General features: G+C 40.3%; 1 protein-coding gene across 6 annotated transcripts; it reads right to left on the bottom strand.

Annotated features, from left to right (window-relative positions):
- Window positions 1–1,381: 1,381 nt before the first annotated feature.
- RNPC3 (RNA binding region (RNP1, RRM) containing 3) lies at window positions 1,382–15,324 on the bottom strand. 6 transcript variants are annotated; one of them, XR_003961657.4, is made up of 16 exons: window positions 15,027–15,324; window positions 13,999–14,046; window positions 12,758–12,876; window positions 12,072–12,152; window positions 11,252–11,363; window positions 10,710–10,778; window positions 9,984–10,129; window positions 8,921–9,046; window positions 8,055–8,188; window positions 7,117–7,278; window positions 6,857–6,951; window positions 6,719–6,777; window positions 6,056–6,188; window positions 5,154–5,226; window positions 3,947–3,993; window positions 1,382–2,513 (listed from the first exon to the last, which is right to left on the bottom strand). XR_003961657.4 is itself a non-coding variant. In XM_072932554.1 (15 exons), exons 1-14 carry the CDS (start codon window positions 15,297–15,299, stop codon window positions 5,167–5,169), a joined length of 1,617 nt encoding a protein of 538 aa, XP_072788655.1. In that variant the 5' UTR covers window positions 15,300–15,324; the 3' UTR covers window positions 1,382–2,586; window positions 5,154–5,166. The 6 variants fall into 6 exon arrangements, 4 of the variants coding, with proteins under 4 accessions (XP_072788655.1, XP_030135159.4, XP_030135161.4 ...); XR_003961658.4 differs by having other exon boundaries at window positions 1,382–1,610; XM_072932554.1 differs by lacking the exon at window positions 3,947–3,993 and having other exon boundaries at window positions 1,382–2,586.
- Between the last annotated feature and the right edge of the window lie 5,654 nt (window positions 15,325–20,978).

The following is a 20,978-nucleotide window of genomic DNA, read 5'->3' as shown; positions in this document are numbered from 1 at the left end:
CCAAAGCCTAGTGCTTAAAGATTCGATGTAGATTTTAATTTCTCTGAAACAGGTTTATGGCTGCTCTGCCTTCAATACAAGCAATAATAAGAGAATGAGGATACTGAAATCCTCACTGCACTCTGAAGGCTCTAGCTTCAAAATGTTTTTGAAACTTGGAAAAACGCCAAGAGGCTATGTGGAAGAGAGCAACACCGATTGCCATGCAGAGAACCTGGGAGCGGAGCCTCTGCGCAAGGCCCTGGCGCTGCCTCGGCCAGCTCGGGAACCCGGGGCACCGATTCCGCCGGGTCACGGCCTGAGCTGCGCCGCCTCGCCAACACACCTGCGGCCGCGTTCGGACCTGCGGGACGGGCACGCCGAGCTGCGGCGGCTGCAGGTGCCAAGGGCTGTCCCCGGGAAGCACAGCACTGGCCCGGTCCTTTCCGGCGGCTCCCCACAGAACGCCCCCGGCACCCCGCTCGGGCCGGCCCCCGCAGGGCCCCCGCGCGGCGCGGCTCCCGCCCCCTGCCCGCACCGCCCCTTCCGCCGGGCCACGGAGACAGCGCGCACAGGGCGCGGCTCTCTGAACCTTCGCCTTCCGCACTTATAAACTACTTCTGTCCTTGAGCACAGCACCACCTTGCTGTTATCCCACTTCGGCGCTTTGAAAATTCACTTGTGGGCCTATAGTCCTCTACGTGTAGCTCAACATGGATGGTAGGACATAATAGTGTAGAACCATAGAAGCATTTAATTTGAAAAAGCCCTCTAGGATTGAACAAACACAGGATTGAACGAACCCCATTGGAATGCGGCAAGTAAGATATGAATAATTCCAGTAAAAGCACTTTAATCTGCTAAACCAGCTCCTATTGGAATAAAATAGACTTTGGTCCAGCCACCAATCACAAATAGTAGTGATTTAGACTGTTTGCAGCTGGAGTAATGACAAATCTTTTACATCAGCCAGCTCCCACACCATCAACTATGATTTAATAATTTATGGAATAACTTTGCCTTTACGTCTACTGGACTAGACTATCTTGTCAATTAAATGTCATTGCAGTATTTCCCACATGGTTTTAAACTGTTCCACTAAGCAGCCCAGTATGTAGCTAATCCTATGTGACCACTGTTATCATTACCCTCAACAGGGCAAGGACCACATCGATACCAGTTTTAACCACTACTCTGGTTTTAGTTACTTCAGTCTCACCAGTAACCGTTTTCAAGTTGCAGATGAACAATGCAAGTTAATTACTGAAGAAAAACAGTGCCCAGTTTCACAGTAAAAATTCAGGCCAATGCACCAGCCCTTCTGCTTGGTTTTCAAGACAAGAAGACCTGTTCCGCCCAAAACCCCAAGAGCAAAATTCAAAACAAAGAGAAGGCAGCAAAATGAAGAGAAGGGAAATAATTTATTAGATTTCACAAGCAATCTAACATACATTTATGATGTAATAAGTCTTGTGTTATTTAAAGATATGTAGAATCTTTAAGACAGGGAAATTTATTCTCTGCCTTAAATACTTTAGAAATGCTACTACGCACAGTTCAAGAGTCCTGATGATTACACTGCTTCTTCCCCAGCTCGATAATACTTGAAAGAGATGAAACACAAAAGGAACCTGGAACATCACAAAAGCATGTTAAAAGTAAGAACTACAAAAAAAAACAGGAGTGCTATATTGGCTTTTGACAACTAAATTGAAAGATGCTTAGTGTTTTAAAAAGTGCTTAATGTCTGTGAAAAATACATCTTAATAAATGCAGACCGTGTTAATTTTAGATTACAGAATGTTAAACAGTAATGTAGTATGAAACCCACAGGAAACATGTAGGTCACTAGCAACAACACTACCTCCGTACAGACAGCATTGTAGCAAAACCCAAACAACCAACAAAAAGGTAGCAGTGATTAATAGTTGATTATTAGTCCAGATCCAAATACTTAATTACAAGATATTGTTAATTTTCTTCTTTACTCAAAATGACAAAGTAAGGAATGTAATAACTAAATCAACTCCAAATTGTTTCTGATGTACCAGAACAACAATAATCATCAAATGTTCTAAAATACTGATCAACCCCTTAATATTAAAACTGCTCTGCAATGTATTTTAGCCAACATATTATTAAATTACTATGTTTTTAAATTAAACAAGGTAACTTGGTCAGTGTGAGCTCAGCACAGCTTCACACAGATCAGCTGATAGGAGCTAGGACCACAAATTAGTAGGGTATCTGAGGAAGAAGGTGAAGGTCACCTTTTAAGACTGAGAACCTTCATTGTGTCTATTCACACAATACAGACAACACAATGGTTTCTTTTTGCCCCCCTGAAAAAATTTGCTTTTTAAAGTTATTAGATTAGCTCAAGCTTAAAACATGTTAACTCCTCCCCACACCTACTCTGTATGAAAATTAAGATGCAGTTGTGTGCTACAGGAAATATTGCACAAAAAAGGATACAACAAGAAAGGATACACTCTGCATGACAGTATTATTGCAGTATTTACGCAGGAATGTTTCTAAAGAAGAACAGCAGAATGTGGTTTAATTTTACTGGATTCTCAGTATTGCACACACATAACTTTATGCTACCTAGCAAAAAAAATAAAGCAAATATGCCTCTTCTAACCCCTTATGAGATTTAATGAGGGCTGATGAATCCATCAACACTAAACTTCATATTCGAAAGTAAATACATTTTTTGATAACAGGAACTATTAGGACACCAGTAGATTCTTCCATCTCCTTCAAGTCTTTGCCATTTTACAGACTCACTTTCTTTCCATCAGGTCCAAAACTCAATCATGTTTCCCTTTAATGAGAGCTTTCAAACCACTTCTTCCTTATAAAAAACCTGACAGCTCTCAACATCAGTTTCTTCCACATAACTTTTCTCCCAAACAGTTGTTTTTTAACTACAGGAAAAAGTCACTTCAGGTGAACTTTTTGCCAGTCCATCAATAAAAAGACATTTCAGCCAGCAAGGAGTTCTGCAGTATTTTATAAACCATATGTATTGTTTTGTCAAAAAAAAAAAAAAAAAAAAAGAGACAAAGCCGTTTTAGAAAAAAAAAAGCAAAAAAAAACCCAAAAAAAAACAAAACCAAAAAAAACCCCACCCACCCACAACAGAAAAACAACCCTAGACTCAATCAGACTCAAGATGATTGTATCATGGAATTTTGCATCATAAATCAGCATCCATCAGAATATTCCAGCAGGAACAGAAAAACAATCATGCAGAAATAGGGGTCAGCCTAACCATTATTTGGGAAATGCAACAAATATTTTTAATTAAACCTCATGGATCCTTAGAAACCTGTGTAACTCTGTGGCACATTGTTATGATTACAACATATAAACAGTCAAGGTAAGTGAGAAGTTCTGCCCATGAACAGAACACCAGAGACACTTGTAAGATGGTAACTCATGGAAGACTTTCAGATGCACAATTAAAACTTGCCTAAGTATGGTTTGCTCATTCTAGAAGAAGCTTCTGAGTTGACCATCAATATCATAACAAATAAGCACTTTGTTATTTTCTTTAAGCAATTCAAGTATTTAGCATGTTTAAGGAATTCAGAATTAGTACACAAAATGAGTTGGAAAAAAAAATGGAATTCCTAAAAGAATTAAAGTGCTCAGACTTCATCTATCAAGTTCTCCAACAGCTAAAATGCTTCAATTTTTTTTAATATAAGAAACCTTAGTCATCTTAGTAGACACTAAATAATACAAATAGGAGGTTTTTTTCTAACAAGAAAGGAGTGACAAACAAGACTGAAATAGTCTCATAAATACTTGATCCTAACAAAACACTTTAGCCAAGGCTCTTTTCAACGACAAGTACAGAAGAAGGCCTATAAAAAAGTGATCTTGAATTTGACAAATACAGATTTTGCAAACTAATAACACAAAATAGGAAGTAAGACAAAAAAAGAGAGAAACAAACCTAAATGTGATTTTAAAAATCTTCAGACAATGGATGGAATGAAGAACCTACAATTAGAGTAGTAATTTCTGTTAAAAACAGAACTACTACCATCACAATAACCACACTGTGGGCTTTATAGCCAATTTGTAAAAATCAAAAACAAATTTTCACATCCTTTATTTCAAATTGAGGTTTTCTTCAGAGTAACAAGGATCAAGCTCCAGATTAAAAACACACCATGGCTAAGTAATGTTTCATAAGTACTCGGGCTAAAACTTCAGTTAATTTTGTTTTAAGCAGAGGCATAACCAGAGTGATCTCAACTGTAACCACAAATTAAGGTCAGTGCCCTTTAAATTTGAGCTAACTCATGTATCAGAGGGTGCAGCTTGAGAAATAAATGCTTTTTATTCTTGCCAGTTACTTCACATGGTCATTTTAGAGTTCACTCTACAAATGTTTGCAGGCCATGAAACCACTCAGGTAAATTAGAGCTGATTTTGCTTGATTTACTCTCACACTCAGAGTAAGGAACAGTGAAGTAAAGCTACATGATAAGAAAAAAAAGTAAAATAACTTTCTGCCAGAAGGTACTTTCTCATTATGTTCAAATAATACGAAAAATGAGGTCCTACGCATTCCACAACAAAGGAAGTCTTGATCGATGCAACATTAAGCACTTTCCAACAGAATATCCTTCACTAATCCACACAATTTAAAGATTACTGCAACAGCACTAAGAACTCATTTTCTGTAAGTTAAAGACTCTTTACAGCTAGCAGAAATTTTTTGTTGGAACCAGTTCTTCAGGATCACTTCACAATGGCAGGGATGGAAAGGAAGGAGTTAGAGGCAACACTTTTCAATACCAAAACCCTGGAAGATTACTACAAGTGGTCCAATTCCACAAAATTCCACATTAGTCTCCTTATCTTTGCAGATTAAGGATTAAAAAAACTAACAAGTGCCCTACAATATCAGGATTAGGTAAATATTGGTCTCTGAGGTTTTAAACACAGGAAAAAAGGAAAGTTTTAAACTTACACCAACTATATACCTTGCAATCTGTTTTTCTGATATAAGCACACATTTAAGAAAATTAATTTTTACAGAACATTTCCTCTCCATCATCACTATTCCTAAAGAAGCTGTTAAAGAGAGAGTAAATAAAACCAAACACTTACAAAAACCCCCAACCCACTGCTTTCAGGCAGAGAGTCCATACCTTGCAGAGGGTTTTACTTTTTTCTTTTCCCTTCGTTGGCATCTTGTTTTGGTCTAGCTGAACGAGCAAATTGCTGAGATTCTATTAAGGACTACAAGTGTCTGGCAAGTAGAAGTCAATTAGGAAAGACAAAAAAGATTATTTCTGCTATTTAGTCTAGAAAGTGACCTTTATCTGTGAATCAATTCCACTACAGTATGAAGTATTATAACAGTGTCCATTAGTCAAAGATTAGGACCTCACTGATACACAGTACAGGAGTTATTAGAGTCTATAAGGAGAACTAACTGGGAATGAGTTAAATGCAAACAGGGTAACTACAGTAGGATAAATGTTTGATATTTACAAACTTCCAACCCAGCATGAATTCATAACTTTGATGTCTCAGTATTTGGGAGGAAAAACAGTAAAAGCAGATGCTGTGGTTAATGTGAAACTGAAATAAACTATGAAATATTTAAGCGAAAATTAAGAAAGGACTTTCACACAAAAAAAACAGTGCGATGCAATCAAAAAGAGGCCAATTCAGCTGAAAAACCCATGCAGAACCACTTACTCTTACAGGAACATTTCTTATGTTCTTGATTCTGTAAACATACACCGAACCAAGTCAAAAACCTTGTATTTATTTTAAATATAGTGGTTGTGCAAGCTAAATTACCTTCTGTATTTTCTTTGCAGGATCAAAGATGTAAGACCCGCGAATTCTGTTCTTAAATAAATCACTTTTACTTTCCTATTTCAGAAGAGCTGCCTCTGTGTTTTTACCATAAATAGTGCACAGTGTTATGTGGATTGGTTTTCTTAAGACATTTTTTATTTTGCAGAACACTATGACAACAAAAATAGAGATTGGCAGAGATTACAAAGAATATAACGTAAATGCTTGAAGCAAAGGATACAACTACCATGGGTTTTTCAAATAAGACATAGCCATTTGCTTCTTTCAGTGCTTTGGCAGCTGCTTTCTCATTGGGAAGTCCAATGAAAGCCTGCCCCTTCATCCGGCCTTCTTTCATCAAACGGATATCAAACCTAGGGGCACAATGGAGAAGTGGGAATTACTCATGTTTAACAAACCTTGCAGATTTCACAGTACAAATGTACAATTCTCATGCTTCAGGTGGGAGAAATAGCAGAAACAGAAGCAAAGCCTACAAGGAGGCGTGATATCCTTGGAGACCATTTTGCCTGGGGAAACCATTTACTGAAAGGTAATATTAAACTGCAGGATGGCAAACTGATGTGCAGTACTACCAAACAGGACATATGCAAAATGATCAGATACACACAATCACCTACACAGTTCATTCTGTGTCACACGGTCACGAAAAGCAAATCTGGGAATGAAAATATAAAGGCAAAATAATAGGGTCTTCAGTCACTCGTCATCAAATTATATTTTTTCATCTTCATAAATGAAGATTTTTAGGTCTAACACATTTTTTGTTTATGCAGAAAGACAGAAAATGTGCATATGGCTATTTTTAAAATCCCAGTTATCAGAAGTGTCATAGAAGTTAATATAAAAGGCTTAATTCTAACCAAGTACAAAATGAACTCACATATTGCGTTCCACCTCTGACTGGAAATCAACATATCTTCCAAAAATGAACTTAAGATCCTGAAATTAAAGTGCAGGTGTAAGAGAAATGCTAAGAAAAAGCCCTTTTAACAGATATTTAATTTGCTTGTTTACTTACCTTTTCTTGAACTTGTTTAGCTAAATTCTTCACATATATCCTGCAATTTGGATCACCTGGCTCATAGTTTTTGAAAACAGAATACTTTTCCATTTCTTGAAGACAAAAAAAAAAACATGCTTTAGTTCATTTACTTTGCACATTTGCTCAGTATAAAATAATTTACTATATGCTCAATTAAGAAAATAAGCACTTATTTAAGTTATTTGTTGCAACAAATCAAAAAGCTGTTAATAGATAAACTATTCTCACAATTATACCTTCTCTAGAAAGTCTATTTTTTTCTAGATCCTTTCTAGAAATAAATTCTGATGGTATTTCATCATCCTCCTCTTCAGTTTCCATTTTATCATTCGAGCTAGGAGCTGGGAAAATCCTTCCAAAGCCTGTATTATTGATTTCTTCCGTGGTTGCATGAAGATCTGAAATTTCAACAAATTATGTAAGTGGTTTGTACCTTTATTGACACCAAGATTAAGAGCCAGCAAGAAAACCATACTCTTTCCAGCAACTTGACGGTAGAGCAGACTTTGTAAGGCAATTTGAATACACACTTAAAAATTAGTCTTAATCCCTGGTTTGACAAAAGCATCTGCTCTGTATGGTCCTATAAAATCCCATGTAGCACAAAGAAAGGCCATGGCACACATTAGTTAGCATAAAATTTGCCTTGCTCTTCAATCCTGTATCCATTTCTCTATTTTCCCTAAATAAACTGGATATTACTGTAAAGTAGCAAGAACCACAGATTGACCATAACCCTCTAAAAAGCCATCACACCTCACTGTTACCATTGCCCAGCACTTTTATGGCAGATAATCAGTGCACCAGAGAAAAGAGGTTGGCAATCACTTGGATGCTGCTCTCTAAATCTGGAAAAGGAAAATCTGAAACTAGCCTGATATATTCATTTACACCACAAAATACTGAAAATTTGTAACATTTGTATCCCAACATTTAAAAGACAGCGCAATTCACCCTATAGAGCACATGGGAGAGAGACCTTTAAAATTCTCTGAATCCTTTCCAAAGCTTGTAACACGGAAAAAACAGCAAACACAAATATGATGCAACTTGGTGTTGAAAGCTCCAATACAGTAAGGGAAAAAAATTTCCTAGTGCAAATTCCAGCACCCTTTTATATACTGAAGCCACATGACTTGAACATTAAATACATTTGAAATACAAACTCTCTTACCACTTTTTTCTTCTTTTTCCGAGTTTATCTGAACAGCTGGGATCTCAGTACTAATATGAAACTCTATTTTTTTATGACCTACGTGCTGGAGCTGCTCAAAGACATCTGAAGGTGACAGTGTAGGGTGCGAGTTACTGTTTAAAACAACAACACATTAATTAAAGATTCAGACACTGATGAATGCATGGTAAAACACAAGATTTCTTCCAGTTAGATTTTATGCAGTTGTTTACCACAAACACATGTTCTCCATTTTCATATATTTCACCCAAGAGTTATAGGTGATTACAACACTGCATATACAGAAGGTATGTCTGGCAGTGGGAGCAAAACCAACAATCACGTACCACAGGACATACACACAGGTATTTATTAAAGCCTTCATCAGTAACTTAAGCATGAAAAATAACTGGCCTTGCTGCTGCTGTCACCTAGTACATAAAATACATGACATTTTAAAAAAATGTAGCAAATCACCTGGAGGAAGCAGGCAGCCATTAGTAAAAATGCATTCACAATCATTCATCACAACATAGAAATACTGCACTGCTGTCTACTGTGGCACAGAACTGTAGTTCTAAGACCCAAACTTACTTTAAAACAAGAGAGTTTCTATTCCTCCAGTGTTGTACTTTTTAATTTTTTAAGAAGCAGCCCAAACAAATCCAGATTGCTTCAGTCACAGCTGTGATGTAAAACTAGTTATCTTTTTAGGAAAATGAATTTCTATTGGTTTGACAGGAAGGGAAAACAGAGCTTGATTCAGGCACACTTTAAGGTTGTTGAGCAGACTTTAGTTCAAACTAGAGGAAAATTTGGATTTTTAGGGCAATAAAACCAATAGGATAAGTGCAAAAACTACAAACCTGTGGGAAGTACACACAGGAACATTCAACATGTCTTTAATTCTTTGCTTTTTTCTAACACCACGTTTCTTTGTGTTTATTGGTCTTTTAGGCTGAAGGGTTGCCAATTCCATCAACTTGGTCATTCTATTTTAGACAAAAATAAAAACAAAACAAAAACAAAACAGATGTTTACAGTTTATTTGAAAGTACTAATTTCAAAAACCCTTCCCCTTTCCTTAAAGCCCTTGACATAGAACTTTTCAGAATATAATTGTAAAACTAGCTACCTTAAAACTGAAGCTGTAACACACAGCAAATCAATATACACAGAGCCCTTAAGAACTGACCATAATTTGAACATGCCAGTGATGCCCTTCCTTCCCCAAGCATGCTCCTTACTGGGACACTGAAGCGGTGAGAGAAGCTGTGATGCCCCAAGCTGAACCTGATTTTGTAACGCTCAACAGGGGTACCTTTTTCCAAATGATGTGTTTTTCCAAATACAGCAATGGGACTTCCTGATTTACTTCTCAGTTTAGACAGCAAAGAAAAAGCCACTTTTTAATTCAGAGTTTGTTTAAAGACTAAAAAAAATACAGCTATGATGTAATTCACTCCCAAAACTGCAAGAGAATCTTCAGCACAAATATTAACACCCTAGTAATACCCGCTGATGTATAAAGAATGTTCTAGAAGTTGGTGTGCACATACGATTCAGGCTGAGGAGTCAATTTAGAGAGATGTGGAACAATGAAGACTTCAGAAAATAATCTAATTTCTGCTTCCATACATCTGCACCCTTCAAGCTGAGTTTTTGTTTAGTTGGGTTTTTCTGGACATGGGAACAAACAAAAACTTGCACACCAATAGGCCACTTTCCTTTTCTTACTGCATTTAAACCTGCACTGTCCTTCTGAACTCTGAAGTTTCTCTAAGCATCTGGAAAGATTTCTAAATAATCTCTATGAGATGCTACATGCATATACTGCAAACATTACCACTCACTGAACCAGAAGCTGGAGAAGTAAAACCAACCCTTTCAGTGAGCCCAAAACCTTGCAAATGACTGTAAAATGCATACCTCTCCTTTTCCTCATCATTATCACTTTCATATTCTGATTCATCCCCACTAGACAGTCCTTCTTCCTCTTCAGGCAAAGGAGGCTCTTCAGGAGGCAGAGGTGGGATTGGGGGAGGTGGCACAGGCACTGGTAAATATTCTTCGTACTAATTATGGGGAAAAAGTTTAAAAAAATAAAATTTTTAAAGGAAAAAACCTAAACATGTCTTGTTTTCTTAATAACAACAGTCAAAGCAATTTATGATCCCTTAACAAGTATTTTCTCCAAGTATGCTTATAGGGATCTAAATACTATTTTGGTAAACTACATTACTAATGAAAAACTTTCCACGAGCAAAAAAAATCTGAAGCATAACAGTGAATGGTTTAATTCTTTTAAGCTGAGATAATAAAAAACACAGCAACCATGGCCTTGGATTTTCACCTTGCATGTAGCTTCAAGGAATTTCCTGAGAAGAATACAGTCAAAGCATATCAGTGAAGGCTTAGGTTCCAAAACCATCTCAGTTTCAACAGTGAACCAACAGTTTGAAACATTCCAGTGCTGTACCATAGCTGGTTTATTCTAAGTACAGTCCAAATAATTGCTTTAGAAGACCAACACATACCCAGTGAAATGCAGCAGGATTTGCACTCCTCTAGAAATTTAGCTCTCCTACTATGCTGCTAACATTTTAAATTGTGACTCAATCCTACAGTACTGAAAACATATATTTAAAATGTTACCATGGGAGGGCGAGCAGTGATTGGTCCAAAAGGTGGAGGAAGATTCATTTTATTCATCAGATGGAGTACCTGAAATGAGTCAAAATAAGTAGGTTTCCTTTGAATAAGTAAGTGATAACAGTCCCTTGCTAGGTAAAAGAGCCTATCACTCCTGGCAGGTGTAAATCAGTAAAGTTTCGATATCCATGAACAATGTAAAACTTGTACTTGGGATCCAACACTAACAGTCAATATAAGCAACACCCTAACAAGGCTAATAAAAAAAGTACAGCATCTTCTCAGAATTAAATTCCAGGTACTCAAGTCACATCTAATTAGGAAGAGCATATCCAGTTAAGCCTTCAATATCAATTAAGTAACCTACCTCAGGTTCATAAAATCTCATTACCTCAGCATAGTAAAAAACTCAGACAGTTTAGCACTGTCACAGAAAAAACAACTTAGTATTTGCAATGACAAAAATAATTACTTCTGTGGATAATTAAAAGAGGAAAAATTAAATGTCTTTAATTTTATACTCTTTTGTCCTGTTTTTTACTTACCTGGACATAAAATTTGGGCACACTTGCCAAGGCATTTGCTATATTTGCTAGAATTGCACTTGAAGGTGGTGGATACAAATATTTGAGGCAAGAATTGATGGGAAAGGTGAGGCTGAGGAAAAAAAAGATTGAAAACAAGACACCTTAACATTACTGCGACTTAATCACCAGTAACAACTAATGATTACTAGAGGCTTAACTATTGATTGCATCTGAAGTAACACTGAAATATTATTACTTCCCCTAGAACAGTTTTGGGCCACTTAAAATGCCTTCGACATCATGAAGTAGTCCCCAGTGCATGACAGATTTACTGGGCTTGGGCATACTGAAAGTATCAAGCCATGCGGAAGCCTAAAGCAAACAGAAACAATCAACATATCCAAAACCAAAGCACAGCCTGCACAAATATCAGAAACTCAATGCTCAAAGGGCTGCATTAGCTTCAAAAAATTTACTACTTCCTGTACGCTAAAATGAAAATGGGGGGGAGGAAAAAGGAAGAAACATCAGGAAAAAGTCAGTGGTATTCTGCTGTTAACACTGGGAGAACCCCAGCCCTCCAACCTCCCAGGAAAGCAACGCAGAGTGCCAGAAGGCCGTTCTGCAATCCACAAGTTCACAGCTCAAAGCACCAGTCACTATGCAGATGTGAGGATTCTAAACTTGAGGAAATGAAACTCCATCTTTATGACAATTCCTACAGCTATGCCAGAAGAACAGCAGCATAGGAGGAAACAAAACTCTTGTTCAGTACATAACAGAGCTCAAAATAATCAGTAACAGAATAAAGTAAGATAAATAAAAACCCAACACTAACCCATGGTTGGGTGCAATTCCATTCTCTATTTTAACACAGCTTGGTTCTATCTTCTCTTCTTCTTTCACTGGTTCTTCTAAACTGAAAATTAATTTAGTCTTAATTAAAACAGGGCAAAAATTAAGTATGCCTTATATATTAAAGATGCATCATCTATTAATAAATATAAAAATAAATTAGCACAGGTATTTTTAACACTTTTTATCAACTGCATTACTATAGCTGTTACCAATTCTTCATAAGTAATATATGAGAATAATTACAGTAGTGACAGTCTTCTAAAATAAATACTTATGTAGATTTAAGTCAGTCTTCCTATATTCACACACTCCTGACTTACATTCAGTCAAAGGAAAAGAACTGAAATTATTTATTATGCATTCTCTTCAGAGACCATAAATTCAAAGGTATTAAATTATTGATTTGCTCATATTCAGAAAGTGGAATAAATAACTTGAAAACTGTACTACACTATTTTTAATTACGCACTATCACATAGCTTTTATCACTTATTTGCACATTCCACAGGTGCAAATGACACAGTTCTGCTGGGAGGAATGCAGTCACTGTCCTATAGATCTAAGTGGTCACAATTCATCCTTTGAGTTACAAGTACCACCTAAGTATCATGAATCCAGAATCCCCTTTCCTTGACCACAAACACAAGGAAATTACTCTGCACATACCTTTTGCACTTGTCTGAGACAGAAGGCTGGCTAAGTACCTGTGCACTCTCTTGCTCCTTCGCAAATTCAACAACTAACGTGTGACCCAAAAGTTTCAGCTGATGCAATCTTGATAAAGCCTTCAAGTAATTACAGAAGAGAAAAGAAAGGGAAGAGAACAAACATGAGAATTATTTTAAAGCATAACTGTTTTTCCTTTGAGTAGTACATTGGCCACAGGATGCAGTCCCAGCTCATTTAAGCTAAGCCTGTGCTACTGTGGACATGAGAGTTCTGCACTGTTTGTGTCTTCCCAGCCCTGCTTTTAGCAGCATTTCCTGCTGGCAGGAAAGAAAGAGTCCAGGCTGCACCTGCAGAGGTTGGTCACCTGAACACAGCAGCAGCCTTACCAATCAGACTTGCACACAGCCTACTAAATTGGTGGAATTTCAAGTAACCAACCTTTTGCTCCTGCAGCATAAGCATGCTAAATTCTGTCAGTAACAGCTAGGAATTTTAAAATCAGGAGCTTAACAATGGCACTACGAAGATCCAGCATTCTTCAAGTCCAGAGCCCAGCAGGCTGCTAACAACTGGTACAAGCAGCTAATTCACCACTGTTCACCTCACATAGTCTTTAACTTTTTTAGTCCTTTAAAGTGTGGCCAAAAAAAAAAACCCAGAAGCTATGCAAAAAAAACCCCAAAAAAACCCACTAAAAAACAAAAAAAAAAAAAAAAACAAAAAAAAACACAAAAAAACCCAAAACAAACCCAAGGTATAAGGGGAAAGTTCTGACACAGGCTTTTTAACTGGACTGGTATTTAAAAAGTGTTATTAATATTATATTTTTGGCATCCATATCCTCTATTAATACAGTAGTTTTCTTATCAAAACTGGGCATTCAAGTCAGACTTGGATTGTGAGAATCACTAGGGCTGACTTTTATGGCAAACACACAATTACACAGGAGACAAGGAAACTCTGCTTGATTTATAGTTTGCATATAAATGCATACACATTTGTCAGGCTGTTATCAGATGACTTGCACAAACCCCTTTCAATCTACCCTTCCTAGGACCTACAAAAGTGTTCAAGAATTTCATCAAGTCCTGCAAGCAAATCCTGAAACAGAACTCTCATACTACATTGTACTGCTTTGTTTTTTCCTAGCACTAAGTACCAGATGATGTGTAAACCACATTAGAGCATTGACAACTCACTGCTTTGCTAAAACATTCAATAACAGACTCAATACAAACCTTTGCAGCTGCATTTTCACTTGGAAAGGTGGCAAAAGCAGTATGTTTCTAGGAAAAAAACAAAAATGTATAATGTATTTGAATCAAATATGTAAGAAATTGCACGTAAAACAGAGCCACAAGCACTTTGTTAGTTTAAGCTTATATATTTGAAAGTTACCAGATGGGAGTCCTCTAACTTCCATCTGGGGCAAACATGAAAGAAAACATTTTTTCTTATGAATTTTGGAAAAGTACCTCCTGCTGTCATAATTTAGACATGACCTCAGCAGTTTGAGGAATACAGGACAATTTTTTTTTCTAGCGAGAAAAAAACCATTCTAAACTGGAAGAAAGGACATAAAGAGGTCTAATCCTCTTCCAAACCAGAAAATTCGTTGGAGCACAAAACATTTTCATCGACGTAACTCTTACTAAAAGTAACGCTCTTCCTACTACAGAAGTTGTAACTATTGTGCTCTGACCGTTTCAATGGTTTCGACTTTTCCCCCTAATTTTCCAAATTAAATCAAATCCTCACAGAATACACCTTTCAAAGTTAAATTTGTTTTAACAAACTTCATTACCCCATCTTGCCACTACATGATTCTGTGCCCAAAATCATTTTAACAAAATCAGCACATCTGATATCCTATAAAGCGCGACCCTGATAAAATATGCAGACATCATCCACCTGCAGTTCTGCAAAACACAAGGCTCTTTATGAAGAGACAAATTTTATCTTTATCACAAAACAAATACATTCATGTTTTCGTAATCTGGAGGAAGACGAAAGCAAAGCAGAGATCTCAAGAGACCTGTGAAACCGCATCCCTGCGCGGGCCAAGAGGCCCTGCTGCACGGCTCAAGCGCAGCTCGCTGGCAGCAGCGAGAGGCCAAAGCCGCGGGCACAGGGCCTGGGCGGCTGGACGGGAACCCGGAGCTGCCCCGGCCGCCCCGCGGGGCTCCCCGGGAGCGGGACCCCCGCGCCTGCCCGGCCCCGGCCCTGCCCGGCTCCGGCCCTGCCCGGCTCCGGCCCCGGCCCTCACCAGCCGCCCGTGGTCGGACAGGACGCGCACAGACACGGCCCCGAAGTGCTGCAGCAGATCCTCCTTCTCCGCCGCCGTCAGCTCGGCGGGCAGGTGCCGCACCAGCAGCGTCCGGCCACGCCGCCGCGAGACGCCGGGGTGCGGCGGGACGGGATGCGGCGGGACGGGGCCGAGCCCCGGGCCGAGCCCCAGGCCGAGCCCCGGGCCGAGCCCCTGGCCGCCCGCGGGGCCCGGCCCGCCCGGCCGCAGCTCCTCCGCGCCCGGCGCCGCCATGGCCGCGCAGGGCCCGCCCCGCCAAGCGCCGCCAACCGCGCGAGCGCCGGCGCGAGGCCGCTGCCTCAGGTCTCGCGAGACTGGCGCCCCCAGCGGAGGTGGCGGGAAGTGCGCGCAGAACCCGGCTGGGGAGACGCGCGGGGCGGGTCCCGAGGGCGGCGGGAGCCTCCCCTGCCTTCAGTTCTTAGGAGCTTGTCCTCACACTAAATCCTAAGCAGTGTTGCTCTCAAAATGCCCTCTCCTCAGCCTTTAGTTGCAGAGACTTGTCCCTGCCTGCCTCCCGTGAACTGAGGCGTGGCTGGCACAGGCAGAACCTGCTGCTCGGGGCAACAGCTGTGTCTGGCCGAGGGGAACACCGCCGTAACTACAATTTGTGAGGGGATGATCAGCGTGAGCGCTGAGGATGCACAGGTTCCTGCCACCTACCCCGCAGCCACACAGGCAGCTCTGAAACCTGCCTTGTTCTGGAGGATACAGGCTGTGATCTTAAGAGAGAGTGAAATCCCCGATTTTGACTGATGAATTCTCAAGTGTCACCGTATTTAATGCGCTGTTTGCTGGCTGGCAAAAGCTGTGCCTGCCTGTGTCACTATTGCCACAGGCTGTGGGACCCACAGAGGCACAGTGCCGGGCCCGGAGGACTTGTGGCTCTGAGCAGCTGGAGCACCCAGGGACACCCAGGCTGTGCCGGAGCCAGCCATGGAGAAAACGTGCTTGGAACCTGGTCCATAGGGACAGGTGCTTCCCACACCTCTCCGTAGAAAAAGCAAGGCCTTCAGTCCATAAAGTCCTCAAGGCCCCTTCAATTTTCCTGAGTGTTCATGACAGACCTGGCGCTGTGTGCACAGTGCACCTGGAGGGTCCTGGCTGTGCATGTTTGGTGACTGAACACTGACAGCTGGGGCAAAGACCTGGCTATTGTGGGTGCTCACAGCAGTCTCATTAGGTCGATCAGATGACAATCCAAATTCATCCAAATGAGTTTGGGAAGGAGTTGGGTAAAAAAGGATCTTCTAAAGGGGTCTATGAGAAAAGCAGAAATGTAGGAGATATTTCTTACAGGATCTGTTACTGCATTTTTATAGCTGCCATAAGTATAAGCTAGGAAACATCTATGAAGAGGGAAACAGGTGGAATAATTGACACAGTGTGCAAATAGAGCAGTGTACTTTCTCTCTTGATAACACCAGCAGTACTGTTTTGTTTTGGGGTTTTTTTTGGGTTTGTTTTTTTGTTTTGTTTTTGTTTTGTTTTTTTTTTTTCTGAGGCTGTTGAAACTTTAAAAGTAACACTGGCCAGCCTAACCAGTTCTGTGTGTGGCTTGTGGTTTGTATAAAGTCCAGAAGATTTTCTGAGGTATGCTGGTCAACGTGCAATTGTACCAGATGGAAAGATAATTGTAAATGCAAGCCTGCGGTGGCTGTGCTGCTGCATCCTGTTTAAATTGGCCTGACTTGTAGTTCACTCCTGGGTAATGACTACAGAGAACTTTTTATGCAGCAGATCTGTGAAACTTGTAGCAAACCTTCCTGTTTCCCTTTCAGTGTTCTAGTACATTCCAATTGTTAATCTGCATATCATTCAGCAGATGGTAAAATAATGATAGAACTTCAAATATGTTTTCCTCTCAGAACTAAGGAACACTGTTCCCAGTTCTGCTTAGAGAAGGCTGAGGAAACTATGTACTCTTTAGTTACACTGAACAATTGACGAGAACTGTTTCACTTGAAATAACTAATATCTCATAGCTTTTCAGCCCACCTTCTCCTCCTAGCACAAAATCCCGCTCAAAAATAGAGCAAAACTCTTCTAAAGTCTCTTCACCCTGTTAGACCAGGCTGCTAAAGCTGAACACCTCTAGAGCAGAGGTTTAACATAGCAACATGAAAGTCAAGCTGATAAAAACTGTGTGGGATTTCTTCTGTGTTTTTTCTAAGACAAAGTAAAAATAAATAAATAAATTCACTTTCTCCCACCATCATATCTACAGTCAAAATGTATGAATAATATGTTACTTTTTTACTTTCCAAGACGTTTAATTTGTATAGTTTTGAACAATAGAGTTCCTCAACAACAAAGCATCATGTTTTTGTGTTGAAATCCATAGCTTAGAAGTTCTTTGCTTTTACAGAGATTGAAAAAAAGTGGTTTAGCAGTACCAGTATGAACCAAAACAACAGACTAATTCGGGTGGGAAAGGAGGGAGATCCTTTGGCAGCAATGTCAAGTCCAGTCAAAGTCAAGTCTGGTTCCTGCTTAAAGCAAGGTCAATACTGAAATCTAACCACATCATTCAGGACTTTCTCCAGCTTGGTGTCAAAAGGCCCTAGGAGTGAAGATTCCCCAGCCTGTACAAACAAGCTTTTCCACACCTTAATTAACCTTCTAGTGATTTTTTTTTTCTCCCTTTTTTATCCATTTGAACATGATTATATTTTTGTAAATGTGTGGTAACTTCATGAAGACAAAAATTCAAATTCCAGTTAAAATGTATTGAGTTGCTAAGAATGACAGTGTGATCTGTAACTATACAATGGCTTGCAGAACTGTAGATTATGCAGCCACAGCTGTTTGAGTGGTTTTCCAAGTGGAGTCTGCTTTTACTTTTCCTGAATAGAATCAAAGTGTGGGTTCCAAATGCTGTGTAGCACTCCAGTTTCTACAAAGCTTGAAGCTGCTCTTGTGTGTTTGCATGCGTGTCTCCATACACATCATTGATTCCAGGGCCTCTGCTGTCATGCTAGGCCTGTATTTCTGCATTAGTGATAAATATTTCCTTCTCCACAGAATGACTGCTTGTTACTACGGCTGAGATCAAATCTGGCTTTCAGCACAGAGGTTAAAGTAAATGAAATTTGGCATAGCCACCTCCTAAGGAAAATTGATGCTACATCTAAACAAGTTAAGACAGAGCTCCAGACAAGCCTATGTGAGTTCAAGCAAAACAAATCGGACATCCCTCAGTCCTGAGGCTTTGAAAGCCTTGTGGCTCTTTATTAATACTGGCAAAACAGTATTTACTGGCCTGCAGGCGAGCATCGTATATTACCACGTCATTGCAGCAATAACAACTCTGTAGATCAAAAATAGTGGACTTTTAGGTAGTATTAGATGTTATTCAAACTCAATTCCCAAAGGATATTTTACCTGCCTAATTTCTTGTGAGTTACACAAGCCTAGCAAGGTGTTTTTTTGTTAAGAGTTTTGGAAGCCTCAGGTCAAACTGTTTTGATTACTAAGGTAAAAAAAGAAAACCACCAGAGCAGCTTTGAGGTACAAATGACAAAACTACTGGGTAAAATCTGATTTTCATGGTGGCAGTTCAGTAACTGTCTTCATCTCAACAGGGTGGTGTAAGAAAATGCTTTAGAAAGAAGGCAGCAGAAGGGCTCTGGTGAGGCTGGCAGGATCCTGGCTGTTCCTGCAAGAATGTTGTCCGTGGTACCAAGGCTCCAGGCGTGGGGAGCTGCATTTCATCCTATTGCACAGCGCTCGTGTGGCAGGGTTTTGGTAGCCAGGGGGTTATTGGGGTGGATTCTGTGAGAAACTGTTGGAGGTTTCCCCTTCCAGAAGAGCCAGTGCCAGCTGGCCCCAAGATGGACCACCACTGTTTTGCCAAGACAGTCCGCATCTTATCCCATGAGCCTTTGGTCACACTTCCTGTGCCCTATCCTGCCAGCAGGCAGAAAGGAGCTGTGGTGGGCACCTGGCATCCAGACAAGGCCAACCCACCACAGCTACGTAAGCACACATACAACCTGAGACAATGAAAGCACTATTTCTAACAGAAGAGGAAATACTCCATTGTGCCAAAAAATGCTAAAATTTTACAATTCAGCAGATCTGTTGTGCCATCGTGATGTGCCCTAGCAAATATCTTACCTTAAACTTGATAATTTCATACCCTAATTTAAATTTTTCTTTGAACACTGGTATAAAGAAATTTAAGGCCCTTAGTGTCATCACTTCACATACAAGAGTAGCAATAGAAATTATAAAAATAAAGATAAACATTTCCTCATACTAACATTCCTTTGAAAACTTAGAGATCAGCAGTGAGGTTGACTGTAACTCTGGGTTTACTGAGTTATTTGAAAGATCTGGTGTTGCTCTGGATGACACAATTGCTTTCTTCATCATCTTTGTGCTTAAATTATAACATAATGTACCAAAATCCTGAAATAAAAGGAACAAAACCCAAGGTCTGAATGCAATTTAGGTCCTTTCAAAGCAGTGAACGTTGGCCCACAAAGTTTTACTTACACCTAAAGAAAGTGTCCCATGATTTCATTTTCTCTGTGTTCTATTTCATACCACTCTGAAATGCAGAGCTATGTGAACCTACATCAAGCAAAACACTCATTGCACTGCAACATCCTTGGAACGTGGATCCACGTGTGCTCACAGGCACATACAACCTTCTCCATATTAACCCATTGATTTATGGACACCTCAGATCAGTGTGTGTCATTTCCGCCATTTGCCACAAATGGTGTGGGGCTTGGATGTGCAATCTGATGTGGGAACTGATTATTCCATTTGGGATTGGGCAATGTCTGAGGAATAGAGGATGCAGTCCTAGTTTCTGAGGGGTAGAGCTGACTGCAGGCCTTAAGACAGCTCCTATCAATTTCAGAGGGGCCCAAGGACTCCCTGGCCTGCCCCTGTGGGCCAATAACCAGTTTGCAAAGGCTACCAACACCCTGCCACGTGAGTCCCCACATCTTCAGCACCTCTCCACTGATGCAGGGCTGAGTGGATGGATCCAGGAGATGCTGGCAACAGCCAGTGGGGGAGACAGATGGGAGGTCCAGTGCTGGGCCAGGGACACTTCCCACACCCTGACTGCCCTGACAGACACTTGCAGCCAATAGTGACCACCAACACCACAGTAATGACACGTAAAACGGCACCTTGACCTCAAATTGGAGCAACCTCCTTCCATTTTCCCCTCCAGAATGGGATGCAGTCAGCACTTAGGCCTAGCAGAGATTCTGACTTAAACAAGGCCTGCACACTCGCTTTTACCTCAGCATTTTCTCACAGCTGACAAGGGATTTGGGAAAGCTGCCAAACCTGTACTGTGTTTGCATATTTCTTTGCAATATTAGAGAATAAGGGTGCCTAACACACCAGAGGCAGGAATTTGCCATGCCTCAGCCACTGGCACAAGGTGGAAGCAATGCCTGGATACATCGTGTGTCCTCAGGCACCTTCAGCACCCGCACAGGCAGCATTCACTTGCTGGGGCAAACGATGCAAGAGCTGAGGTTTTGCTTTGCTTTGTCCAGGCACAAGCTGACTGTGAACCAGGTAACCTGCTGGTTTCACTGATGCCACAGGCTGGAATAACTGATTGGCACAGCCCAGCTTCCTTCAGTGACCCAGACCCCAGGCTTGATTTGTCATAAGCAAGGGACAAACTCTGTATCCAGCCACTGCTCATAGCTCACAGCCCACAAGGTGGCTGCTCTGGGACACAGGTGGGTGTGCATGCATCAGCCCTGGAAATCCTGCACTGTAGCTTAGCCATTTTAGCTGGCTTGGATTCTTTTTTTATTTTCTCTCCAGTGTTTTTGTTACCTGAGAACTGGAGTGCTGCATTGCCTACAAACCTACCACTGCATCACCACTAGTTAGGAGGGGATAAAGTTACATCTAATTCATTAGGGGAAAAGC

Source organism: Taeniopygia guttata, chromosome 8 (genome assembly GCF_048771995.1).
Source record: "Taeniopygia guttata chromosome 8, bTaeGut7.mat, whole genome shotgun sequence".
NCBI lineage: Eukaryota > Metazoa > Chordata > Aves > Passeriformes > Estrildidae > Taeniopygia > Taeniopygia guttata.
The sequence above is the reverse complement of the archived record's forward strand: the minus strand, read 5'-3'. Positions and strand labels throughout refer to the sequence as shown.

What these genes read in the sequence shown, in the direction of transcription:
- RNPC3 (XM_072932554.1), bottom strand. Translation starts at nt 15,299, where the DNA reads ATGGCGGCGCCGGGCGCGGAGGAGCTGCGGCCGGGCGGGCCGGGCCCC. An exon ending in CCTGTGTGTACTTCCCACAG is followed by an intron (nt 8,189 to 8,920) that starts GTTTGTAGTTTT and finishes TGTTTTAAACAG; the next exon opens with TAACTCGCACCCTACACTGT. An exon ending in TCAGAGGTGGAACGCAATAT is followed by an intron (nt 6,189 to 6,718) that starts GTGAGTTCATTT and finishes TTGTGCCCCTAG; the next exon opens with GTTTGATATCCGTTTGATGA.